The 27,901-nt window shown below is 38.0% G+C and overlaps 1 protein-coding gene across 2 annotated transcripts in view; it reads right to left on the reverse strand.

Moving 5' to 3' along the window:
- Positions 1 to 27,901, reverse strand: part of C14H8orf34 (chromosome 14 C8orf34 homolog) — a 370,688-nt gene that overhangs the window by 260,981 nt on the left and 81,806 nt on the right. For both annotated transcript variants that reach the window (XM_070382834.1, XM_070382833.1), the window contains exons 4-5: positions 19,258 to 19,386; positions 8,845 to 8,873 (exon numbers count right to left, since the gene is read on the reverse strand). In XM_070382834.1, the coding sequence (XP_070238935.1) occupies positions 8,845 to 8,873; positions 19,258 to 19,386 (158 nt within the window). The remainder of the gene's footprint in view (positions 1 to 8,844; positions 8,874 to 19,257; positions 19,387 to 27,901) is intronic.

Here is a 27,901-nt window from a genome sequence, read left to right on the forward strand (position 1 = left end):
TGCCAACTGGTGACTGTCTAATTTTACAAATCCATAATCACTTATTGGCTGGAATACTTCTGTAGACAGAAACTTCCTGTCATCAAATATTAGGTTACTCTGAAGTACGATTTATATAAAAAGGAGGATGAAAAATCTAATTATTTTCCTTGACTTCTACCAGTTTTAAAAACAGTAACTTTCATTCCCTGTGCATATGCCTGAGTGCTCAGTTATATCCAACTCTTTGCGACCGTTTGAACTGTAGCCCTCCAGGCTCCTCTGTCCATGGGATTCTCCAGGCAAGAACACTGGAATGGGTTGCCATGCCCCGCTCCAGGGGATCTTCCGAACCCAGGGATCAAACCACGTCTCCTGCAGGTTTAACCTATTAAAGCCTGCTGGTTTACTTTATTAAACATTAATAATTTTTTGGATAAACGTATGCATCTTAAAGTATTAGGTATAATTCATTACACTGCAATTATTATTCTTATTCATGTTCAAATTTTCTCAACTCTTTCCAGTAGAAGACTTCTGAAGCTGGCTCCTGAGCTCTTCTGACACAACCCTAGTGATCTTTCATAGTTCTTGCCTTCTGGCATAAGGCATTTTAGGCTCATTTTGTAAATACCATCTGCTCTTGACCTAGACTCAAGTCTCTTGGAATCAGAGTCCAAGAGACTCTGATTCTTTTTAGTTGAAAATATATTTTAAGACTAGAATCTGCATACTTGGGGTACTCGCTGTTTTGGTGTTGGTAACAGTGGACAGATCTAAGAAATGTCTATGTTTTAAACTTAAATAATTCAGCCTTACAGAAAAGTTTAGAAAAAAGAAAGAATCCCTAGACTCTAGCCATGTTCACTACCTGTAGAGATTGTACTTTTGTGTTTAAAATTAAAAAAAATATATTATGAGTTCACAATGATAGTTTTCATTCAACGCAGGATATAGGATTTTCACTTAAACTTATTGATCTTATATGTGTATTTTTTCCCCTATGCCAAATATTCTGGTTCTTAAGAATATCAACATAATTAATTCTTTGCTATATCACACAAAGCACACATAACAGCCTCTTTATAATAATACCAAAACTGCCACTAACAACACAGTCGTTAAAAACAGGTTAAGAGCTGATGTTGTTCCCTCTGTCCTTTGGGTGTATCCCACCAGAGAAAAATCAAATCACTAGTTTACAAAGACTTAGAGTAATTCACCTGAGTGTGTTTTGCCATACTGTTTGGGCTCAACTGTTAGAAATCACTGTTTTAAGAGTTAACCGTGTTTCCCAAAAATTATATATAAAATATTTAAATGGTTCCAAAGTCTCATACACACAAAGTTCGAAGAAGTCAAGATTCTATCCCTAACCTCTACTCTCTATCTGCGTCACTTTCATTTTCTCTTCCTTCCCCTCTCCCATTGGTAACGTTTAAAAAGTAATTGTGTGTGTGTGTGTGTGTGTGTGTGTGTGTTTTACAATATGGCAGGTTCTGCCATTGTTATTTTGGCTTTAATGTAAGTAAATACATATCCACAGTTCCATTACACTTACTTAGATAAATGGTAGCACACTATAAACACATTTATCCTTGCCTTTTTTTATTCAACAGTATATCCTGGGGATTGTTCTATGTATCTACAGAGATATTCTTTCATTTTTATAGCTGTACAGTACTCTATAGTAGACGTACTATAATTTATCCCTTACTCTTCTTTTAATGAACATTTAGGTATTTTAACTCTTTTTCTATTACAATAGCACAACAATGAATAGCCACGCACACTGGTCTTTCTATAGCTTTGCCAGTGTGTCCTTGGAATAGACTTCTAGAAGTAGGATCATTTGCTCAAACAACAACTGTGCATATACAGTTTTTTAGACACTGAAAACCTGAGCTTGAAGGATAGAAAACAGCTGGAAAAAGGGGAGGGATGACAATCAGCAAAAATGTAGAAATATATAAAATATATGATTTCAAAATACTAGAGCCTAGCTGCCACACAGTATTACTTTTTCAGCACAGCTCAGATTCTGAGTAGAGGAAAAAAAAGGAAAATAAAGCAGAAGATACAGATTTGAATGACAAAATAGTCTGTTCATTCTAGTCTTAGGAAGTTGGACTTAACCTGTTAAATAGCAGGGAGTCACTGAAATTTTTTTTAGCAGGATTCCCTAGGAAGGGTTCCCTAAAAGCAGATAATAAGCAAGTGACTTACTGATGGGGGTCTCTTAAGTGAAGCTTGTAACACAGTGAAAGAAGCAGAAGTTGGGAAGAAGCTAAGCAAAGATAAGCATTCAGCTCATCCAGCTAAAGTCTACTCTCAGGCTGATCCCACAGGAAGCTCTGTCATGTAAATGAAAACTCAGAGCCTCATTTTGGTTAGTCATTGGTGACGCCAATCCAAGCATCTCTGGGCAGGATGGCCCCCTATGAGTTGAAACAATTCTCTGGAGGAGGGTGAGTCCACAAACATTCAACTTTCACAGGAGTTGAAGAATGGTCATACTGCCCTACTAAAGGGTAACTGAGAAGGCATCAGCCAAGTGTACTCTATGGCATTTTGAAAGGTGAATTAGAATGGTAGGAGCCTAAAGAATAAGATAAAGATATGAAAGGTATCTTTCATATAGATAAAGAAGGCTGAGCACCGAAGAATTGATTTCAAACTGTGGTGCTAGAGAAGACTCTTGAGAATCCCTTGGACAGCAAGGAGATCAAATCAGTCAACCCTAAAGGAAATCAATCCTGAATATTCACTGGAAGGACTGATGCTGAAGCTGAAGCTCCAACACTTTGGCCACCTGATGCGAAGAGCTGACTCACTGGAAAAGACCCTGATGCTGGGAAAGACTGAAGGCAGGAGGAGAAGGGGGCGACAGAGGATGAGATGGTTGGATGGCATCACTGACTTGATGGACATGGATTTGAGCAAACTCCAGGAGACAGTGAAGGACAGGGAAGCCTGGCGTGCTGCAGTCCATGGAGGCACAAAGAGTCAGACACGATTGAGTGACTGAACAACAACAACATGAAATCTGAACTTGGAGTGGTGGCCAGGTAAGCAAAATAATGGCTTCCCAAAGACGCCCACATGCTATTCCTCAAAACTGTGAGCATCGTGCATTACATGGCAAAAGGGGCTTTGCATGATTAAGGTTAAAACTGAGATAAAGCTGAAATTATTAAGATTAGCTGGATGGCCCCAGACTAATCACAGGATTCCAGAAAAGTAAACAGCTTTTCCTGGATGCAGTTAGAGAGAGATGAGACATTGCTGGTTTTAAAGATGTAGAAAAGGGATCATGCACCAGGACTGTAGCAGCCTTTAGAAGCTGGAAAAGGCAAGGTAACAGATTTTCCCTAGAACTTCAGGAAAGAATAAAGCCCTGTTACACCTGATTTTAGCCCAGAAGACTCATGTTTACCCTTTAAACTACAGAATTGTAGGATAATAAATTTGTGTTATTTCAATTTGTTACAACAGCAATAGAAAACCAATACAGTGACTTAAAAAAGAGAAGGGAAAGACTTACAAATAAGACCTTTATTTTTTTAAAGGTCTTACAAATAATATTAGCTTCTGTTTTACTTTCCATTTTAAGTAAAATTAATAACTCTTATTACCTTCATCAGAATTCATAAACTAAATTTAAAAGTCATAGAAAAAATAATTTCATGAAATTATAATTGAGTTAGAATATGATAGTAAAAGATCAGTATTTTATAAAAGTTAAGAAAAATATACCTTACGTGAACCCCCCAAAATTTTAATGGTAGACTGCAAGGAAGAATATGTATTGATTTCTACTACTATATTAAAGAAATAGGTGCTAGCTCAACACATGGTAAGCCTTTTTTTGACTGCTGTTTTATATCGCCTGAGGTGCACTTTTTCTTATTGAGAAAAATGCAGGACTGTGAGCTTCATGGCCAGCAGAGGGCGCCATGAGGCAGGCGCGCTCTCTCTCTCTCTCTCTCTCTCTCTCTCTCTCTCTGTCTCTCTCTCTCATTCAGGGTTTTTTTTTCTAGGCAAACAAAGGATCCTGGCTTTGGTCCTGTAAGCCTGTGCGCCTTCTGTGTGACCTCGTACTCCTAAATATCAGGTGTGAAAGTAAAAGCAATATTTTTGCATTGACATAATTTTTTCTAAAAGTGTATTTATGATAATTGTTGGCATCTTCCAGAATAAAAATGAAAAATAATAAAATTTCCATGAAGTCTTCAATAACAGGAACATTAGGTAAGTAGTAAAAATGTGCAGTGTTATGCAACTTATTTAAATGGAAACTCTCCCGAGCTAGTGCTTGGAAGAGAGGTGAGAGGAGGGGAGGATGCGTCCTGAGGAGGATATTAAATAAGTGTCAAGGCTTCCACAATTTTATCCAGTGAGGCAGAAATCCATTTTCAGTTCAAAGAATAATGAGTACATTCTTTAGCTCACCAAAGATAGGTTAATGTAGAAAGCAACCAGGCTGCAAGTCAGAGAGTCCAGGGAAAAAAGGGAAGGACAAAGTCCAAGCAAGTATTCAAGCTAATTTAGGGTTCAGGCAGCTACAGCTTTGTAGAACATACTGGAGGGAGCAAATGAACACAGAAATAGTGATAATTATGTCTGTGTACTTAGAATAAAGACAAAAATAAATACAAGATAGAGGTTATTAAATTTCTGCAAATTATAAGCTAAGTCACTGTATAAGATGGAGACCCGCTGGGGCAAATAACAGTGATGGACAGAGGAAGCCTAGAAAAGCAGGACAAAGCCAGGAGACCTCATCTATTACTTATTCTACCTTCTATGGTGATCAAACCAGTCAATCCTCAAGGAAATCAGCCCTGAATATTCATTGGAAGGAATAACTGTGAAGCTGAAGCTTCAATACTTTGGCCACCTGATGCAAAGAGCCAACTCACTGAAAAAGTCCCTGATGCTACAAAAGATTGAGGGCAGGAGGAGAAGGTGTCAAGAGATAATAGTATAGTTAGATGACATCATCAACTCAATGGACATGAGTATGAGCAAACTCTGGGAGATAGCGAAAGGCAGGGAAGCCTGGTGTGCTGCAGTACATGGAGTCGCAAGGAGTCGGACATGACTTGGCAACTTGAACGACAACAATGGCATACAGTCAAGACCAAGTTTTGCACAGAATTAGTATAGATTGAAATTTTAATGATTTTAAAATATTATGATGGTTTATCATATGTGAAATAGGTCGCCAGTCCGGGTTCGATGCATAAGACAGGGCGCTCAGGGACAGGGCACTGGGCCAACCCTGAGTGATGGGATGGGGAGGGAGGTGGGAGGGGGCTTCAGGATGGGGGACACATGTACACCCATGGCTGATTCATGTCAATGTATGGCAAAAACCACTATAACATTGTAAAGTAATTAGGCTCCAATTAAAATAAATTCATTAATTAAAAAAAATTATGATTTATCAAAGTAAATCCATATTTAAAAGTACATTCACAAATTCATTTATTTAGAGAATCAGAAATATGTTTTTGGTACCAAACTCAAAAGGTATAATCTTACTTGGAATAGAAGGATACTAGCTTTATTGCTTTTGTAAATTATAATTATTAACATATAGTCTATTATTGAACTAACACCCACCAAAAATGTCCTTTTCATTATAGGGGACTAGAATGCAAAAGTAGGAAGTCAAGAAACACCTGGAGTAACAGGCAAATTTGGCCTTGGAATACGGAAGGAAGCAGGGCAAAGGCTAATACAGTTTTGCCAAGAGAACGCACTGGTCATAGCAAACACCCTCTTCCAACAACACAAGAGAAGACTCTACACATGGACATCACAGATGATCAACACCGAAATCAGACTGATTATATTCTTTGCAGCCAAAGATGGAGAAGCTCTATACAGTCAGCAAAAACAAGACCGGGAGCTGACTATGACTCAGATCACAAACTCCTTATTGCCAAATTCAGACTTAAATTGAAGAAAGTAGGGAAAACCACTAGACCATTCAGGTATGCCATAAATCAAATCCCTTATGATTATACAGTGGAAGTGAGAAATAGATTTAAGGGACTAGATCTGATAGATAGAGTGCCTGATGAACTATGGACGGAGGTTTGTGACATTGTACAGGAGGCAGGGATCAAGACCATCGCCATGGAAAAGAAACGCAAAAAAGCAAATTGGTTGTCTGAGGAGGCCTTACAAATATCTGTGAAAAGAAGAGAAGTGAAAAGCAAAGGAGAAAAGGAAAGATATAAGCATCTGAATGCAGAGTTCCAAAGAATAGCAAGGAGAGATAAGAAAGCCTTCCTCAGCGATCAATGCAAAGAAATAGAGGAAACCAACACAATGGGAAAGACTAGAGATCTCTTCAAGAAAATTAGAGATACCAAGGGAACATTTCATGCAAAAATGGGCTCGATAAAGGACAGAAATGGTATGGACCTAACAGAAGCAGAAGATATTAAGAAGAGGTGGCAAGAATACACAGAATAACTGTACAAAAAAGAGCTTCATGACCCAGATAATCATAATGGTGTGATCACTCACCTAGAGCCAGACATTCTGGAATGTGAAGTCAAGTGGGCCTTAGAAAGCATCACTATGAACAAAGCTAGTGGAGGTGATGGAATTCCAGTTCAGCTATTTCAGATCCTGAAAGATGATGCTGTGAAAGTGCTGCACTCGATATGTCAACAAATTTGGAAAACTCAGCAGTGGCCACAGGACTGGAAAAGGTCAGTTTTCATTCCAATCCCAAAGAAAGGCAATGCCAAAGAACGCTCAAACTACCACACAATTGCCCTTATCTCACACACTATTAAAGTAATGCTTAAAATTCTCCAAGCCAGGCTTCAGCAATATGTGAACCGTGAACTTCCTGACGTTCAAGCTGGTTTTAGAAAAGGCAGAGGAACCAGAGATCAAATTGCAAACATCTACTGGATCATCAAAAAAGCAAGAAAGTTCCAGAAAAACATCTATTTCTGCTTTATTGACTATGCCAAAGCCTTTGACTGTGTGGATCACAATAAACTGTGGAAAATTCTGAAAGAGATGGGAATACCAGACCACCTGACCTGCCTCTTGAGAAACCTATATGCAGGTCTGGAAGCAACAGTTAGAACTGGACATGGAAAAACAGATTGGTTCCAAACAGGAAAAGGAGTATGTCAAGGCTGTATATTGTCACCCTGCTTATTTAACTTATATGCAGAGTACATCATGAGAAACGCTGGGCTGGAAGAAGCACAAGCTAGAATCAAGATTGCCAGGAGAAATATCAATAACCTCAGATATGCAGATTACACCATCCTTATAGAAGAAAGTGAAGAGGAACTAAAAGGCCTCCTGATAAAAGTGAAAGACGAGAGTGAAAAAGTTGGCTTAAAGCTCAACATTCAGAAAACTAAGATCATGGCATCTGGTCCTATCACTTCATGGCAAATAGATGGGGAAACAGTGGAAACAGTGGAAACATTGGCAGACTTTATTTTTGGGGGCTCCAAAATCACTGCAGATGGTGATTGCAGCCATGAAATTCAAAGACACTTACTCCTTGGAAGGAAAGTTATGACCAACCTAGACAGCATATTAAAAAGCAGAGATATTACTTTGACAACAAAGGTCCGTCTAGTCAAGGCTATAGTTTTTCCAGTGGTCATGTATGGATGTGAGAGTTGGACTGTGAAGAAAGCTGAGCACCCAAGAATTGATGCTTTGAACTGTGGTACTGGAAAAGACTCTTGAGAGTCCCTTGGACTGCAAGGAGATCCAACCAGTCCATCCTAAAGGAGACCAGTCCTGGGTGTTCACTGGAAGGACTGATGCTAAGGCTGAAACTCCAATACTTTGGCCACCTCATGCGAAGAGTTGACTCTTTGAAAAAGATCCTGATGCTGGGAGGGATTGGGGGCAGGAGGAGAAGGGGACGACAGAGGATGAGATGGCTGGATGGCATCACCAACTCGATGGACATGAGTTTCGGTAAACTCCGGTAGTCGGTGATGGACAGAGAGGCCTGGCGTGCTATGATTGATGGGGTCGCAAAGAGTCGGACACAACTGAGCGACTGAACTGAAATGAACTGAACTGAAAAGGGTTCTGAGATAAAAAAAAAAATGAGAACTTCTATTTCAATGATGCCTAAATGCATAACTTAAAATTAAACCTCCCTCATGAGCAACAACTCATATAAATATGTTCCATAGACAAACTAAACAATCCAAAAGAGAAATCTTGATGCTATGTCAATCTGCAAAATTTGCTGTTTCCCCAGGTGTTCCAATTTTGCTAAATGGCACCAAAATTTACCTACTTGCTCATCTCCCAAACCTAGGACTCACCATTGACTGATTTCTTCTACAACTGAACTACTAACAAGTTCCATTGACACTACTGTTAAAATATATTCCTAGTCACATCACTTTTCATCACCTTCACAACTATCACCCCAGTGCAAGGGGTATATTCCCTTGGCATCTTGGAATTCTAAAAAAAAAAAAAATCTTAGTAAGGTTTCCGAAAGGTAGTTCTACAAAAGTATGTGTCTTGTCATCATCATATAGACACAGGCAGAATCCCAACAGGTTAAATAATATTAGTTTTCATTATTAGTATAGTAATTCAGTGACTACAGTGATTCAGTTTTCTCTAACTAAATTCTAAAACTCTCAACTCAGAAGACTAGGTGATATCATATATTTCATGCAATAACTTTCATAAAAGCATATAACTTTGAAAGTTTGCAAATGTTAGCATCCAAATAAATTAAATTTAAACACTTTATGTTTCAGAAACTCTTTCATTTAGACATTGGATTAAAATGTAAGTTCTATATTTTAGTCTCACTAGATGGATAGTTCAACGTACCTTATCGAGCTCATCTGAAATTGCAATACCTGGGAATCAAGAGAGACAAAACGGTTTTAGAAGTAATCCTTAATAACCCATTCTTAAAAACAAAAGTTCTATTTGTAGAACGAATACATTTTCCATTCTATTTTTTTCTTGTTAATGGTACTTCAAAATAATGTGCACTTTCTTTCTACTGATGAAAACAAATTAGGAATTTAAGACAACTATAACAGCTGCTGAAACAATGGAAATGATGCAACAAGAAACAAGCACCATACTGCTTGTTAAATGCAGAACAAACCTGCAAAGAGGACTGTAGAGAAATGGTCTTTATGTGCTAATGACAATCAAGTGCAGCTTAGCTTGTTACAACAGTGTTCTTTGTTAAGAACTGATTCAGATTCCTAGAGTAGTAAAAAACTAAGGCAGAAATATGTTTGAAGTTCATGTATTTTAATTCCCTTATTTTCCAGATGAGGACACAGACAGGGGAACTTAAAGAATTGTGTTCCATGTTCCCTGAGATCAACAGCTTCTTGGGGCCAATGGATCAAGATTCCTCCTCACAAGCTCCCCTTCTATACACACACTCCTTAGTCCAATTTTTGTCTCTATTATTCTTCCAAAATTGTTCTAAGTTAGTTACATAAAAGTTTTAGCCCTTATTTCTCTGTGATGACAGACTCTGTTAACTCCAGTCTCTTGAAATGCAGCCCTGCATTTTCTACTCTCCTTTGTCTCCTTCACAAGGATCTTCTTCTTTGGGGGGGTGGGTAGTAAGTCCTTTCCTGAAATGCCAAGGGTACTCTTCCCCTTGCCTTGGCCCTGCAAAAAGAGTTTATTCACTCATTTTTTTAGAAAGTTACCAGTTGATCTTAAAAATGTTTTTTCACACCTCAGACTTATGAATCCATTATTCATATAGACAGCAGTAATACTTCACCTACCTAGAGTATAGCCAAGAACTGGCAAGTAAGTCAAAAGGCCTCATCGGCCTTGTATTATCAAAATGCATGTCACACAGAACCTAAGCCTCACTCAAGAGCTAGTTCCTGCGTCCTCTGACCACTCTCCATTTTAGCAGTTATCAGGAGCTTTTGCAGGGCCAAGAAATTTTACCAGTGGAAAACGAAGATGAAGAAAAAGGTTGCTATGAAGACATGTTAAAGACAAAGAATGATAAAAGAATGATAAAAGCTTCTTGTGAATTCTTTCAAATAATTTTATCAGCATATATAAGTATACATACTAAGGCTTTATGCTGCTCTATGCACATATAAAACAAAATTGGGAGAACACACACTATTTTGTTATCTGTTTTGTGTATAAAACATTTTTATATTAGTAAATATTTTCTACAGTATCATTTTTAAGGAGTATAAAGTAGACCATTAAAATAAATTCTTTTAAAGAGTTTAAAAAAATAAAGTATACCATTGTATGAATGTGTCATGATTTCTTTATCCATTTTTCTTTCTCTAATAAAAGATACTTAATTTCCAACTTTTCCTATTAAAATTCCCATGGCAGTAAACAATGAAACATAGCTTGGACATGGCTACACACAATGAATATGTTTCCTATCCCTTTTTTTTTTACCAACTTATCTGCCACTTCAGACAGTTAGATTTTCTGAAGTACTTTCCATCCTTGATTTTTCTAAAACATTCTATCTCGATTTTCATCTCATCTCTCTGAAAACGCCTTTTCAGTGTTCTCAAGTAGATCACTTTTCTACCTGTATCTTAAAGGTTGATGATGTATGTGCCGGCTGGATGGGTGGGCTCTTTTTCTCTATACACTAATGATTCCCATATCTGTACCATGCAAAGGCTGTTCACCTCACACTCCCACAGAAATGTCTGAAGACTAGATAAATAAATGAACAAAACAACTGCCACGTTATCTGCTTCCGTTTTTACTCAGAGGCTGTTACCCTCTAACTCCTCAGGCTGTTTGTCAGAAAAGACTTTTGCAGGATGTTTATGATTGATGCACTAAAAAAGTTCTTTTGTTGTTGTTCTTTTTTTTTCTCAATTGATTCCGGACGGCTATTATCAGTCACAGAGCATAAAATATCAGCCCTCTGTTCGCCCAACAGCTGGACTTTTTTCCCTGGAAAAGCTCCAGCCAGTGTTTCACCTCAACTGCAAACTGCAGATGAGTGTCTAAATGGACTAAAGATGCCCATCCTATCGCTGCCTCCCTTCAGACAGATTAGACTCAGAAAAGCTTTGGGCTCACTCACTGCTGGCGTAATCCTTTAATAGATTTCTGTCTCCTTCAGTCGGTAAGTCATGTCTGACTCTTTGCGACCCCATGAACTGCAGCATGCCCAGCTTCCCTGCCCTTCACTATCTCCCAGAGTTTGCTCAAACTCATGTCCACTGAGTCAGTGATGCCATCCAACCATCTCTTCCTCTGTCACCCCGCCTTCTCCTCCTGCCATCAGCATCAGGGTCTTTTCCAATGAGTCAGCTCTTCCCATCAGGTGGCCAAAGTATTGGAGTTTCAGCTTCAGCATCAGTCCTTCCAGTGAATATTCAGGGTTGATTTATTTTAGGATTGACTGATTTGATCTCCTTGCAATTCAAGGGATGCTCAAACATCTTTTCCAGCACCACAATTTGAAAGCATAAATTCTTACGACTGAGTTATGTGCTAATCACTGTACTACATGCTGGGGAGTCCAAGTCCTGGTTCCCCTGCCTCCACACAGTGCAGAGTCCAGCGATCTCTGAAAGTAGATCACAGCACGTAAGTGTGCACAGGGAAAACAATGGAAGCACAGAAAGAGGGGGACAAAACCCAGTCTCGAGAAAGACAGCAGCAATAAATCATCAAGGGCATTTGAGCTGAGACTGAAGAGAGGAGCAGAAATTAGCCTGGGGCAAGTAGGAGTGAGCTGTCAGGGCACAGGCACAGCATAAGCAAATACGAGAAAGGGAAGAACATCTTGAGTGCGAAAAATTCCCCTGTTACTGGTGCATAAGTGCGGCCTGATGATGAGTCATGAGAGATGATACCGGACAGGTGACTAAGGGTCAGAGCATGGAGAACCTTCTATGAGTTTTGTTTTTCATACAGAATTTTTTTTGATGTGGACCATATTTAAAGGTTTTATTGAATTTGTTACAACATTGCTTCTGTTTCATGTTTTGGTTTTATGGCCAAGAGACATGTAAGATCTTAGCTCCCCGATCAGGGATTGAATTCTCATCCTCTGCATTAGAAGGTGAAGTCTTAACCACTGGAGCACCAGGGAAGTTCCTATGAGGTTTTAAGGAGCCACTGAATGTCTGCAACAAGTGGTATCAGGTTTTCACGTAGATACAGCCCACTGACTGCAGTAAGGGCTGTTTGGAGGAACTGAGAAACAAGAGTGTGGACAGGACTGGTTATTCATGCCTCAGACTATTTCCAATTCTCCTGGGCTCACAAACTGGACTACAGTCCCCAGCCTCCTTTGCAGTCAGTTGTAGAATGTAGGTGATGTCATTCATGCACTTCCACTTGGAAACATTAGAAACCACCCCTGTAACCCTCTATTGTCTCTGTCTGCTTGAAGGATCCTTGGATCATGTGCTAAAGATGGGAGAATAACAGGGTAGAATAGTCTGTATTCCCATCACACTCTGTTGTTGTTCAGTAGCAAGTTGTGTCCAACTCTTTGCAACCCCATGGACTGCACCACGCCAGGCTTCCCTATCCCTTGCCCTCTCACTGAGTTTGCTCAAGTTCATGTCCATTGAATCTGTGATGCCATCCAACCATCTCATCCTGTCGACCCCTTTACCTCCTGCCTTCAATCCTTCCCAGCATCAGGGTCTTTTCCAATAAGTCAGCTGTTTGCATCAGGTGGCCAAAGTATTAACGTTGCAGCTTCTGCTTCAGCATCAGTCCTTCCAAAGAGTATTTAGGGTTGATTTCCTTTAGGATTGACTGGTTTGATCTCCTTGCTTTCCAAGGGACTCTCAAGAGTCTTCTCCAGCACCAGGCACACTCTGTGCAATGACTGAAGACTTACATGGTGTTAAGTATAAAAGAGATGTTGGCCATGAGACTCCCCTAACACAAAGTTATGGCAAGCCCTTCAGCCACAGGCTCAATTCAGGTAAGGACTACACTTGGTTTTTTCCTGTCATGGAACAGGAATGAAATGAAATAAAAATGCCATATGTAAATGGATAAACCAATGGTCTGATCAGTGATGTTGAATGTGAATTACAGGGTACTAGTAGGAGCAGAGAAGAGAGTCACACCCAAGAGAGAGTGGGCGTGCTAAGTCGATTCAGTTGTATCCAACTATGTGCGACCCTGTAGACTGTAGCCTGCCAAGCTCCTCTGTCCACAGGATTTTTCAGGCAAGAATACTGGAGTGGGTTGCTATTTCCTTCTCCAGGGCATCTTCCCGACCCAGGGATTGAACCCACGTCTCTTATGTCTCCTGCACTTATGAACCTGCATGGCAGGCAGGTTCTTTACCACTAGCGCCATCTGGGATGCCCCCCAAGAGAGCGGGGAAATCTCAAGACTTGGGAATTAATTATTAAACAATCAGGGAGAGGGACTTCCCTGGTGGTCCAGTGGTTAAGAATCTGCCCAAAAATGCAGGGGACATGAATTCAATCCCTGGTCCAGGAAGATCCCACATGTAGCAGAGCAATAAGCCCCTGAGCAGCAAATACTGAGCCCACGTGCCTACAGGCTGTGCTCTGCAACACTGAGAAGTCCACTCGCAGCAAAGAAGAGCAGGCCCCGCTCGCCGAAACTCAAGAAAGCCCGTGCATAGCAACAAAGACCCAGTGCAGCCAAAAATAAACAAATAATAAACATTTTAAAAACACTCTGCCTTCTAACGCATGGGGTGTGGGTTAGATCCCTGGTCAAAGAGTTAAGATCCTTACATGCCTCATGGCCAAAAAAACAAAACATCAAAGACTTTAAAAATTGTTCACATCAAAAAAATCTTAAAAAAAAAAAAAAAAAGATTAGGGAGAAAGATGAGTCCAGTTTGGCTGAACCAGTAGGTAGGTGTCACTGGCTAAGATAAAGCAAACAAAGAAAAGTAATGGTAAAGGAAGTATGATCTACTTAGATAAACTGAGTTTGACATGGCAGTGGGATACCACCACCTTGTATAAAACCATAAACAGTCTGGATGGGAAATACACTCATTTGAGTTAGCTGTATAGGGGTGATAATGAAATCTGTGAGGGAGGAGAAGGCTAGACACAGAACATTTGAAAGAACAGAAGCAGAGGATGAAAAACATCTATAGCAGCAGGAAAGAAAGAGGCATATGAGAATGAAACCTATAAGAAATGACGGGTAGGGCATCCAAAGACCATCAAATGAGGGCCAGGTCCCAGAAACTAAAACATCAAGGGTTTGAAAACAGACAGAGTCATCAGTGGTGTTAAAACGACCAAAGCAATTTTTGAAAATGAGAAAGAGTGTCCACTGAGTTTGACAATTTGGATTCAATTGGTGGTGACCATAGTGAGAAAAGTCTGAGTGGAATGACAGGTCCGATAATATAACTATACTGAGGAGTGAGAGGAACCTGAGCAGGCGGAGAAGATGCGCATTAACCATTCTTTTTGAAAACTTGGATGAAAGAAGAAGGAATTCTGACGCTGTCTGAGGGAACTCAACCTCAAGAGGAGGTTGTCTGTGTTTGTTTTAATGTCAGTTAGAGCTGTGGTGTTCATCATGGGAGCTACTCATTAGATGGCTAACGAACATTTGAAATGTGGCTCATCCATGCTGAGGGGTGCTGTAGAATAAAATTCATAACAGACTTTTGAAGACTCAGTATGAAAGAAAAACAATATAAAACACTGCAATAATAATTTTTAGATGGAATATACATTAAATGATAATAATTTAGATATGATAATAATATGATAATAATATACAATATTATACAATATACAATAATATACAATAATATAACAATTGTATATTGTATATAATTGTTATATATTGTATACAACAATATACAATTGTATATTGTATAACAATTGTATATTGTATAACAATTGTATATTATATATAATATACAATAATATACAATAATATTTGTATTATACAATTGTATATTGTATAACAATTGTATATTGTATAACAATTGTATGTTGTATATAACAATATACAATAATATACAATAAATGATAATAATAATAGTAAGTTAATATTGCAGAGAAGGTGATGGCACCCAACTCCAGTACTCTTGCCTGGAAAATCCCATGGACGGTGGGCTGCAGTCCATGGGATTGCTAAGAGTCGGACATGACTGAGTGACTTCACTTTCACTGTTCACTTTCATGCACTGGAGAAGGAAATGGCAACCCAGTCCAGTGTTCTTGCCTGGAGAATCCCAGGGACGGCAGAGCCTGGTGGGCTGCCGTCTATGGGGTTGCACAGAGTCAGACACGACTGAAGTGATTTAGCAGCAGCAGCAGGTTAATATTGCATTAAAATTAATTTTACAGGTTTCTCTTTTGCTTTTTTGTAATGTGTCTATTTTGAACATATAAAATCCCATGTGTGGCTCATGTTACATTTCTGTTTGGCAGGGCTCAGCTGAAGTATGTTATTGACTGTCAGGGATAAATAGTAATAACACTAATAATATCTGTGGCAGGCAGAAGTCTAGGACGGCTCCCAAGATATACTCCTGGGCAGTCTTTTCCCTTGGAGTCTGCATGGTGGAACCACTGAAGATGAAAGGGTATCTCTCTCTTGGCTTGGTTACTCAACAGCAGACTGAGCAAATCAGAAGTAAATCCTGGTGGCCCTGACCTAATCAGATGAACCCTTTAAAAGAAGGCAAAGCTTCAGAGAGATGCTCCCCGTGGCCTCAAGGAAGAAACAGTTCATTGTTGTTGTGAGAGGAGGAGACCACAAGACAAGGACCTGGGAATGAGCTAAGAACACTCCTGGCCAACAGCCAATGAGAAAAAAAGGGGTCTCAGTGTTGCAAGAGCAAGCACTGAATTTGACCAACAATGTGTATGAGCTTAGAAGACCCAAGCCCAGGAGTAACCCCAGCCCCAACCAGCACCTTAATTTCAGCTTGCCCAGGCCCTGAGCAGAGGACCCAACTAACCTGGATTCAAACTCCCGAAACACAAAAATAGTAAGATAATAAATTTGTACTTTTTAAAGCTACTAAGTTTCTGGTAATTTGTTATACAATAATAGAAATGGAATATTATATCTAATGTTTATGCTGTGTGTGCTGTGCTTAATCAGTCAGTCATGTTCAACTCTTTGCGATCCCATGGACCATAGCCCACCAGGCTCCTCTGTCCATGGAATTCTCCAGGCAAGAACACTGGAGTGGGTTGCCATGCTCTCCTCCATGGGATATTCCCAACCCAGGAATCAAACCCAGGTCTCCCACATTGCAGGCAGATTCTTTACTGGCTGAGCCACCAGGGAAGCCCAAGAATACTGGAGTAAGTAGCCTATCCCTTCTCCAAGGGAATCTTCCTGACCCAGGAATCAAACCAGGGTCTCCTGCATTGTAGGCTAATTCTTTACCAGCTTAGCTACCAGGAAAGCCCCCTATATAATGTTTAATTGGCAGTTATATCTAATGTTTACTTGGTAGTTACTTCATACCAGGCATGCTATTAAATACTTTAGACACAACATCTCATGTGATTTTCATAAAACCTTCAGAAATAGTACCATGATTATTCCAACTTTACAGTAAAGGTGAGAGAAACACAGAAAGGTTTATTCCCAAGGTCATGAAGCTAATAATTGGTAGCATTCCAGGCCACTGAAACTATTCTAACATATCTACCTTGAGGTAAGGAACACAGCATGAAGAGGGTCACAGGTCATGTCTGACTGTAAGATAAAGCATTACGCTGAGAGGTTTGCAAAAAGCCAGAAAAAGAGCATGGTACAGTTGCTACTGATACACAATTCCTATTTGCAAACTGGAGAGAATTTCAAATCTTTCCTGTTATTATTTGAAAGAGAGAGAGAGAAGGGAGGAGGGGGTTGCATCTAAGTCTGTATACACTGACAGCTGTAGAGATGAGATAATTCTACCATTCTGAGGGATATAAACGATTTTTTGCTGTCAATCTCTACTAGTAACAAATACTTTAAATAATGTATTATCTTTTAGGAAGTAAAACTAGAATAAAGCAAAGACCAGCCTTGCCAGAGAGAATTCTATCAGAGACTGTATGAAAATCAGGCATTCACTAAAAACTTCCAATCTTTCCTGTGGTACAGGAAAACAGTTCACAATAATAAGACAATGAACATTCCTCCTGACCATAACTGGAGGAAAGATTCCATTCCCTAAGTCTTCCTATTAAATAAAACAATGGTTAATAAAGTCACCACTATTTTAGAGAAAGAGTTATCAAGTCAAAGTCTATTATAAAAGTCAAACAAGATCAAACACGAATGAACTGACATCTAGCTTCAGGAAGATGGATGAACAGTTTGAGATTAAATAGTTCAATTCTGGGCAACGAGATCACTAAATAAACATTGTGCTCATGCGTGCTCCCTCATGTCCAACTCTCTGCAGCTCCTCAGTCTGTAACCCACTAGGCTCCTCAGTCCATGGACTTTCCCAGGCAACAATACTGGAGCGAGTTGCCATTTCCTTCCCCAAGGGATCTTCCTGACCCAGGGATCAAACCCACAACTTCTTCATCATCTGCACTGCAGGCATACTCTTTACCACTGAGCCACCGGGGATGTTTCTACTAATTTACAATGATCATCTCAGGTGAACTGATAACTGAGTAGTTAGACACATGTTGGACCTAAGACAAGAAGTTAATATTAAATCTCAGACAGCAAAAATCACAGAAACTCAGAAACTTACCCAGAGAAATAAGCAACCTCGCCCTGTGTGAACAACTGCTCCATTACCCCACATAAACATCACCATTACTGCTACAAAAAACAGAGCCCCTTTATAATGATCAAGTGACACCAAAAGCATATATATACACACACACACACACACACACACACACACACACACACATATACACATACAGACACACACTAAAGCCTCTGACATTCGTGAACATAATAATTAGCTGAAAACTCATTTTATCATTATTTGGTCCAAAAGTAAACCTAGCCAAAAACAGGATTTTCTTGAATCTCAACCAAAGAGTTCCTACTAATGGCAAAATTATGAGAATCTATCAGAAGCCAAGTTAACATTGAGACAGGCTTATTACACAAAGTTCACAAAGGTTAAATAAAAAATCTAGTGGCACTAGTGAATTATAAATTAAGAAGTATGAAAAAGCTAAATCTCTCTAAAAAACATAAAACAATAAAATATAGTATATAAATACATAATTATAGTATAGCACAATATATAAACACACAGATATTTATATAAACAATTCTCCCAATATATACTAAGGGAAATTTTTAACTTAGAAAAATATCAAGAAACTAGTAACACTGCTATTTTAAAAAACAGACTGATTTTAAAACATAATCTACTAGAATTTACTAGTATTCTAATATAAATCTTTAATATGCTATCACACCAAAAGACAATTTTAGTGCAACTATAGCATTAATATGTTTCCAGAGATGCCTAATTTTTAAAATTGAAAGATATTTAAGAACCAGAGAAAGACAGAAATACTTTGAACTCACTACAAAAACTGCAAGTGTATACATATATATATTTACATATAAATATATACTTTATGTATATACTATACTTTATACATAGAATGCATTGATCAAATCAAATATTTGTCTATCTGAAATATATCATTTTAAACATTCCCACCCATCAGAAGAAGGAGACGGAACCATGTCTTCCTGATCTGGAGATGAGAGGACCAAGGCTCATACAGGTTTAATGACAGGTTAATGACTTATCTAAGGTTATTAACCTCATAGAAGGCAAAACTTCTAACTCAGGCCCTTGGATTACAGATCACTGCTTTTATAAAAAGGTATATTGCTAGGTTCTGAGAGGATTCTGAGAAGAATCTGGCCCAGTCACTATTAAGAAGTTTAGAGACATCAAAAACTCAAGGAAGCAACAGGTTTGTGCATTAACTGGGATGACACATAACAACAGGGTTCAAAAGAGAAGAATGACTAAGATGCCATTAGGTGTACAGTTGACCTGGGTAATGAACAGAGGCCTTGGAGGGAGACTGGAATCAAACAGTCATTGTGGGGAGGGGTCTATAGCTCTTTCTGCTCTGTATAACCTGTCTTCCCATGAATCCATGTAACACACATGATCGGTCCTCATATCCAATCTCATGCTCTAGAACTCTGCAGCCTCTCATGGAATTATAATGAGGATGTTGGAAGTAGGTTATTGGTAATGGTAATGAATGTTTCTACTTTAATATTGGTTAGGAATTCCAATTACAATCAAGTAAATTAACTTACTTCGAGAGAGATTCTCAAGGGCTTTTCCCAGTTTCTTGCTCTCTTGAAGGATGTGGTTCAATTCATCAAAATCACGGCTTTCTGGTTTAGTCCGCCAGTTCCACTTAGGATGATCTACTGACCTTGGCACTATGTTTAAAAAAAATGATTACTTCATAAGCACGCTACAGAATGATAAAAACTTACTATTCATCATTATGTGAAAGACTGTCTCAAGATCAGTGCACAGAATAAAAATGGTTTTTGGAAATAGTTCTCTTGTGAGCAAACAGAAGGGAAGTTATGAGGCTGGATTTTAAGAAATGTTTTAACTAAACAAGCAAAGGAAGTGTGACAGTGTTTATAGAAAAAAGAAAATTCAGGTACTGATTTAACACTAGTAATTCATATAAATTAGGGAAAAACACAAGCAAAGTATATGTTATGTTTCAGCAGCTTAAAAAATAACTGCTACCTTCTTCATGAGCAATTTGTTAAATGATTTTAAGACATTCTTGCTGTCTTCTGATAAAACAAGACTGAATACTTTTACCTTCACTTTCCCTCAAATTCTCACTAAAATTATATTATGGTATTTTTCTTTGGTCAAAGAACTGATTAAACAGAGAAGACAATACATTTTTTAAGGAAGATGCAAAATGAACTGATAAGTGATAAGTGGATTTAACAAGATAGAGAAAAGTGAAACCTAGGCCTTGAAGATAGAGATGTCAAAAAAGTGGACATTTCGTACCATTTAAACGTTAAAGTATCAATCAAGGAGGACCAATACCAAAATAATAATAGAAAACCATAATTGCCTTCCAGATTAGAAGGATCCATTAAATGTCCAGTATAATGCAAGGCTGTGCTGTGCTTAGTCACTCAGTCATGTCTGACTCTTTGTGACTCCATGGACTGTAGCCCACCAGGCCATGAAATTCTCTAGGCAAGAATACTGAAGTGGGTAACCTTTACCTTCTCCAGGGATCTTCCCAACCCAGGGATCAAACTGAGGTCTCCCACACTGCAGGCAGATTCTTTACCATCTGAGCCACCAGGGAAGCCCAAGAATAGTGGAGTGGGTAACCTATCCCTTCTCCAGGGGATCTTCCCAACCCAGGAATTGAAGCATTGTCTCCTGAATTGTAGGTGGATTCTTTACCAGCTGAGCTACCAGGGAAGCCCATAATTCAAGGCACATTATCACAAAATTTTACAACAGTGGTAATAAAGGAAACATCTTTAAAAGCTTTCAGAGACAAAAATAGCAAATGAAATTGTCATCTGATTTCTCAGCAGCAATGCTTGGCCCCAGAAGACACAGGAGAAGTTCCTTCAAAATTTTAACTGAAGATTACTTCTAACTTAGAATTTTATTTATTTTTTTAACTTAGAATTTTATACCCAACTAAAATGCGATTCCCTGGTGGCTCAGAGGGTAAAGCGTCTGCCCACAATGTGGGAAACCTGGATTCGATCCCTGAGTTGGAAAGATCCCCTGGAGAAGGAAATAGCAACTCACTCCAGTATTCTTGCCTGGAGAATCTCATGGATGGAGGAGCCTGGTAGGCTACAGTCCATGAGGTCACAAAGAGTCGGACACAACTGAATGACTTCACTTTACACTTTAAGGGTCAATCGGGTTTCCCAGGTGGTGCTAGTGGTAAAGAACCCACCTGGCAATGCAGGAGACATAGAAGACGAGAGTTCGATCCCTGGGTCAGGAAATTCCCTGGAGGAGGGCATGCCAACCCACTCTGGTATTCTTGCCTGGAGAATCCCATGGACAGAGGAGCCCAGCAGGCTACAGTCCATAAGACCGCAAAGAATCAGACACCACTGAAGCGACTTGGCACACAGCACAAGGAGTCAGTCAAGACACTTGTAAGGACTCAGAAAACGTACCTGGCAAGCACTCTCAGAAAGTTCCTAGTTGGAGGTGCTCCACCAAAATAAGCAAGTAAAGCCCAAACTAGAAAGAGTTGAGATCAGGAACCAGATAATCCCCCATAAGAAGAAGGAAAACATAAGCCTCAGGATGACAGTAAAGGATGGTCTCAGAAGACAGCTGAGAAAAAGAATGGTAACTAAGGAGTTAAGACTGGAGCAAGAGAACAAAGGACTACAGGAGAGAAGTCTCTAAGACTTTTTAAATGAAATAAAGTATAAAATATAAATTAAAGTAAGATAGAAGAACACGTGTTTTAGTTATTGAGAGTGTTAATATTTTAAGGCACATTTTGGTGAAGCATTAGTGATGGGTACAGAGAAAACAAAGGAAGCAGAAAACAAGCCAATTATTGATTCTAGAAACAAAATAAAAGTTGGCTTTCTTATGATTCTACTATGAAAAAGGATAATGAACACAATCATAAAAATATCAGTGCAGAGTATACATCAACCAACATTTGAAATATCTGCCTGCCTGTACTGTGAGAATGTGATGGGCCTTGGGAATAAAGCACAGTGTCTTAGAAAGAGGTCAAGAGATGATGCTTCAAATTTAAAAGATAAAAGAGAACTATGCAAGTATCTTCTATGTTTAGATATATAGATCTGCGTACCAAAAGAAACATCTAAGAGTTAAAAGTGGGTCCACATTAGAGGCAGAACAGGAAGAAAAGAAGGACACTTGCCTTATGGTATTAATTTGCTCTTTATACCATATATGTCTATGTTCGATAAAAATAAAATAATTTAAAAATATTTACATGGTACGGCTATAGGAAAAATACTCTCAACCTACTGAAAAAAAATTTTTGGCCATGTTTTTAGAAGTAATTCAGAAATATTTATTATAATAGAACATATACTGACCCTCTGATTCAGCAATCTTATTATTTCTGATAAATTATAATACACAAATGAAAACACTCTTAGTTATGTATATATGTACAAAGAGGTTTATTTTATCAGAAAGTGCATGATAATTATTTATTTCACCAAAGAGTTTGTGGTTGTAAAACTCTGTAAATAATCTATAAAACTAAATGTACTTCACAGGGAAATAAATAAATTATGGCATCTTCATACTATGGTACAGGTAGGTATGTACTTATGAAAATGTATAACATAGACCTAAGTTCATTTGCATGGAGATATGTCCATAATACATTTTAAAACAATATAAACAAGTTGCTTAGGAATGTGTACAGTTTAAAGCCAGTTTCATAAAGCAAATCAACTCCCACATATTTTACGTTAGTTTATACAAAGAAAAGAATGTAAAAGAATGTAAATCACTTCAAAGGCTGTGAAAAGATACAACTACTTCCAAGGGAGTAGAATAGGAGATGGCTGATGAGAGAGAATCTATCTTTCTACATGTTTGGTTTTTTTTTTCATTATCATTATAAGCAATATTTAAAGACTGATTTAAATTAAAGAAGTAATTACTTCTATAATTTAAATACATTTAAACTAAAAACATGCATCTGCCTCTTCTGTGTTTCTTTGTTTAAGGGACTCTGGGATGGAGATGTCAGCCAACATCAGCACCCCAGTTTTCAAGCAGTGGAGAGGGGATGCAGCGATTGTGATCAATGGTTCTATAACACACCTTCAAGCATACACCTATTACCCCACAGGTAATACCCCATAGGACAAGCTCAGGCACAGGGAAGAGAAACTCAGAAGAGGAGGCAGAGAAAACTGTACTTGTACCAGATCTTTCAAAACACTTACTGGTACTTCTGTTAGCCTTTTTAAAAGTGATTTCTCTAATCTGCATCATTATATTATCTAACTTTTCTGAAAATTACCATATCCTATCAAGATATCTTCAAATAAAAAAATAAGAACATAGTCTTTTTTTAAAAAAAATCAGTCCCAATCAACCTTCCCAGATAATGAGACATGCCCCCCTGCCCACCCCAGCAGACTTTGTAGAACACCACCTGAATGCCCTGGTGGGCAAACTCAGATGAGACCAGCAGAACTGCGCAGCCAATTTGCTGAACCCTGAGAAATTATAATTTGTTGTTTAAGGCCATGGAGTTTGGGGGAGGTTATATGCAGCCCTGTAGAGAAAAGATATGACATCCAAGCTCTCTCCCTCAGGAACTTTCAAGAGAAACTAAGACAAATTTCTTTCTATATTTCTGTAGCTTGTGACAATGTGCTACATATGTGATATTCATCATGGGATCCAAATCTAGGACAAGGAAGGCCACAGGATAATCATGGTCTAATCAACTACACTGGATGATTTCGGATGTTTTGATAACTAATGGAAGGTGATTTGAAAGTCATCAGCCCAGTTTACAGACTCCAGGTGAGAATCTCTAAAGCTTTCTGATGAATTAAAAACCTTGCTTAGGTAATACTTAGTACTAAAACTCAGGGCTGTAGTTTAAATATATTGTCTAAAAAATGTCCTCAGGAGAAATGGATAACAATAGAATGGTATAAACAACAGAATATTAATATGATCCATATGAGGTGAAACAATCTGAGATTAGGGACAGCCGGTAATTATCACTGAGATAAAACACATCCCCAGAGCACAGCAGGAACCCATCCACAGCACCTTATTAATGGTCATGCTCCATTCATTCATAAAGAGGTCACTACTTCACAAACAGCCTACTGTATAATAACCAGGGCCTAGTAAGCATTGCCCTCAGAGAAGGCAATGGCACCCTACTCCAGTACTCTTGCCTGGAAAATCCGATGGACAGAGGAGCCTGGTAGGCTGCAGTCCATGGGGTCGCTAAGAGTCGGACATGACTGAGCAACTTCACTTTCACTTTTCACTTTCATGCATTGGAGAAGGAAATGGCAACCCACTCCAGTGTTCTTGCCTGGAGAATCCCAGGGACGGGGGAGCCTGGTGGGCTGCCGTCTACGGGGTCGCACAGAGTCGGACACAACTAAAGCAATTTAGCAGCAGCATTTTGAACAACATTAATCAAATCAGAATTAATTAAATCCTGATATCTCCACCAATAGTTTCCATCTGTGGGTCAAATAATAAATTTACTATTTCCTGCAAATGGCTTTTGATATATTATTTATCCACTTCTTTTGAACCAAAATAATTTTAATTATTTAGATCTTTTAACTCTGTTTTCTAAAAATTTAATAAATGCTAGTATTCTTTCCTAAAAGTTCCTCCCAAGTACTTTACCTTCATTTATAATATGTCAGGAAATTTCCCAGTACTATAGTTATGATATATCTAAAGTTGATTATAGTGAATTTATTATTTCATGTCTCTTGCCTTCTGCATTTCCATACTATGATTTTTCAGACATTGCATTGCCACATTAATTCTCTTGTATCTATGCAATTTGTGTTTTCTACACAGATGTACACTCTTTTCATTATTTTCCTAAAATTTTAACAAATATACACCTATTCCTCTTTGCATATGCTGTGCTAAGTGAAACATTAAAAAAATTAAAAATCTCTGCCAAATACAAAAGCATAAATAAAAATACTGAGAACTGGTTCTAGTTTCTGGTTTTAACTGAAGTTAATGTCAGTCAGTCAGTTCAGTCACTCAGTCATGTCCGACTCTTTGCAACCCCATGAATTGCAGCACATCAGGCCTCCCTGTCCATCACCACCTTTCAGAGTTCACTCAAGCTCACGTCCATCGAGTCAGTGATGCCATCCAGCCATCTCATCCTCTGTCGTCCCCTTTTCCTCCTGCCCCCAATCCCTCCCAGCATCAGAGTCTTTTCCAATGAGTCAACTCTTCGCATGAGGTGGCCAAAGTACTGGAGTTTCAGCTTTAGCATCATTCCTTCCAAAGAACACCCAGGGTTGATCTTTAGAATGGACTGGTTGGATTTCCTTGCAGTCCAAGGGACTCTCAAGAGTCTTCTCCAACACCACAGTTCAAAAGCATCAATTCTTCTGCACTCAGCTTTCTTCACAGTCCAACTCTCACATCCATACCTGACTGCTGGAAAAACCATAGCCTTGACTAGACAAACCTTTGTTGGCAAGGTAATGCCTTTGCTTTTGAATATGCTATCTAGGTTGTTCATAACTTTCCTTCCAAGGAGTAAGCATCTTTTAATTTCATGGCTGCAATCAACATCTGCAGTGATTTTGGAGCCCCCAAAAATAAAGTCTGACACTGTTTCCACTGTTTCCCACCTACCTCAATTTTCTCTTCTGGATCACAAATTTGAAATGGCTATAAGAGAATCAGTATACACTATCATGCATAGGGAATTGATAGACAAATGTTTTTCTGGCCCCTTCTGCCAAGACTCCACTGACCATCCTCAACCATTCTATCAGAAACCACCACTTCACCAGGTAAACAGTAGAAATGCTTCAAGGACATAGAAAAACTTCAGTGAACTCTATTTGTCTTATTTTCCTTTAGTTGTGATAATTCACAATTGAAAATTAAAATCGTAATATTATCTTGCAGATCTTTGTACCTATACTAGCTTGCATTGTGTAACGTGCTCTTTTTTTGTTATCTGAAAATGCACAGCTTCTAAACTGTTATCTCATGAGACCAGGACATATTTTGCACTAAGCTACCCTTGAATTCTCTTCATTTACTCATTTACACTCTCATTTGTATAGCACACAACACTGTCCTAGCTTCTAGGAGTAAAGCAGTGTGAATAAATGTAACAAAATTCCCTGTACTCATGGAGATGACATTCTATTCGAGCTTACAGTCTATTGCATAGGGTAACAGGTTATTGTGTTCCTTACAAAACTGGCCTTAAATAACATACAATATTATATAATTGTATATATTTTATTTTTTTTTTTAAATAAGTTTTAGCAATAAAGATCTTCTGAAATGAATGTTAATGATATTTATGTCATACGAAAGTTAATAACTGTTAATACGGTCTTTTTTCCTTTTATTATTGTCTTTGTTCTTTTAAGAATAGTAACTTAGAAAACTTTTTATACTTATTACACAAATATTTCTGTCCCATAATACTTCAGCTAAGAAAATATCCTTTTATTTTGAAAGTCTCTTTATCAATTTTGTTTTAAAGTAAGAATTGTAAAATTTTATCAAATACAATTCAAGTATTATTTGAGATGTCATATGACTTTTCTTTATCAATTTGTATATTGTACTGAAATACACATAATGGTAGTCCCAAAGGAGAAGAAAGAACATTTGAAGACATAATGCTTGAAAGATATTCCATGAAAACATTAATGAAGAGGGAGGAGGGAGGAGGGTTCAGGATGGGGAACACATGTATACCTGTGGCGGATTCATTTTGATATTTGGCAAAACTAATACAATTATGTAAAGTTTAAAAATAAAATAAAATTAAAAAAAAAAAAAAAAAAACATTAATGAAAAAGAGTAGGGGTGGCTATGCTAATATCAGACAAAATAGACTTTAAGACAAAACTTGTTAAAGAAGAGGATAAAGAATATTACATATTGGTAAAATGGTCAACCAGTCAAGAAGATTGAACAATTATTTAACATAAACACATTTAGCAGCAGAGCCCCCAAATACATGAATCAAACACTGAAATAACTGAGGGTATAGAATTCTACAATAATAGCTGGAAACTCTAATACTTCTGTGTCAATAATGGATGGAAAAAATCTAGACAGATCAATAAGAAAACAGAGCACTTAAACAACACTATAAATCAATTAGGCCTAATAGACATATAGAGAAAAATACAAAGACTAACAGTCATATGTATTTTTCTTCCAAGTGCATGTGGAACAATCTCTAGTATAGACCATATGTATGTCAGGTCACAAAATAAGTCAAAATGTATAGACTACGGTAAAGGTGGTTTCTCAGATGGGAATTTGCAATCGTAAAGCCCACAATAAAAAGCAAGAAACATCTTATATCAATAACTGACCTTTATACCTTAAAGAAGTAGAAAAGAATAGAAGACTAAACTAAACCTAGCAGAATGATATAAATAATAAGTATTAAAACAGAGACAGGTGAAATAGAGGATTCAAATGTAACAGAAATAAATTAACAAAACCAAAAGTTGAATATTAAGAAAGAGCTTAAAAATTAATAAACCTTTAGCTAGATTCACTAAGAAAAAAGGGAGAAGACTCAAATTACTAAAATCAGAAATGTAACCAAGACATTACTACAGACTTTATAGAACTGTTTTTAAAAAGAATTAGAATGTTATGAATATTTAATTCAATAAACTACACAACCTAGATGAAATGGAAAAATTCCTAGAAACAAACTGCCAAAAGCTACTCAAGAATAAACAAAACATTTATAATAAGACATGGAATCAATAATCAAAAACCTCACAACAAAGTCAAGCACAAGACAAGGTGGCTTCATTGGTGAATTCTACCAAACATTTAAAGAACTGACAATTCTTCTCAAACACTTCCAAAAAAATGTAAAAGGAGGGAATGTATATAAACTCATTCTATAAAGCCAGCATTTCCCTGACACAGAAGACAAGGACATAATAATAAAACAATATAGCAGCATCTCTTCTGAAAACAGATGCAAAAATGCTCAACAAAATTGCAACATATCAAATTCAGCAGCATAATAAAAGGATTATGGAAACACAAAATAGTCAAAGCAATCTTGAGAAAGAAAAATGGAGCTGGAGGAATCAGGCCCCTGGACTCCAGATTATACACTGAAGCTGTAGTAATCAATAGTAAGGTACTGGCACAAAAACAGAAATATACATCAATGGAACA

The sequence above is a fragment of the Bos mutus genome, chromosome 14 (assembly GCF_027580195.1).
Source record: "Bos mutus isolate GX-2022 chromosome 14, NWIPB_WYAK_1.1, whole genome shotgun sequence".
NCBI classification, from domain to species: domain Eukaryota; kingdom Metazoa; phylum Chordata; class Mammalia; order Artiodactyla; family Bovidae; genus Bos; species Bos mutus.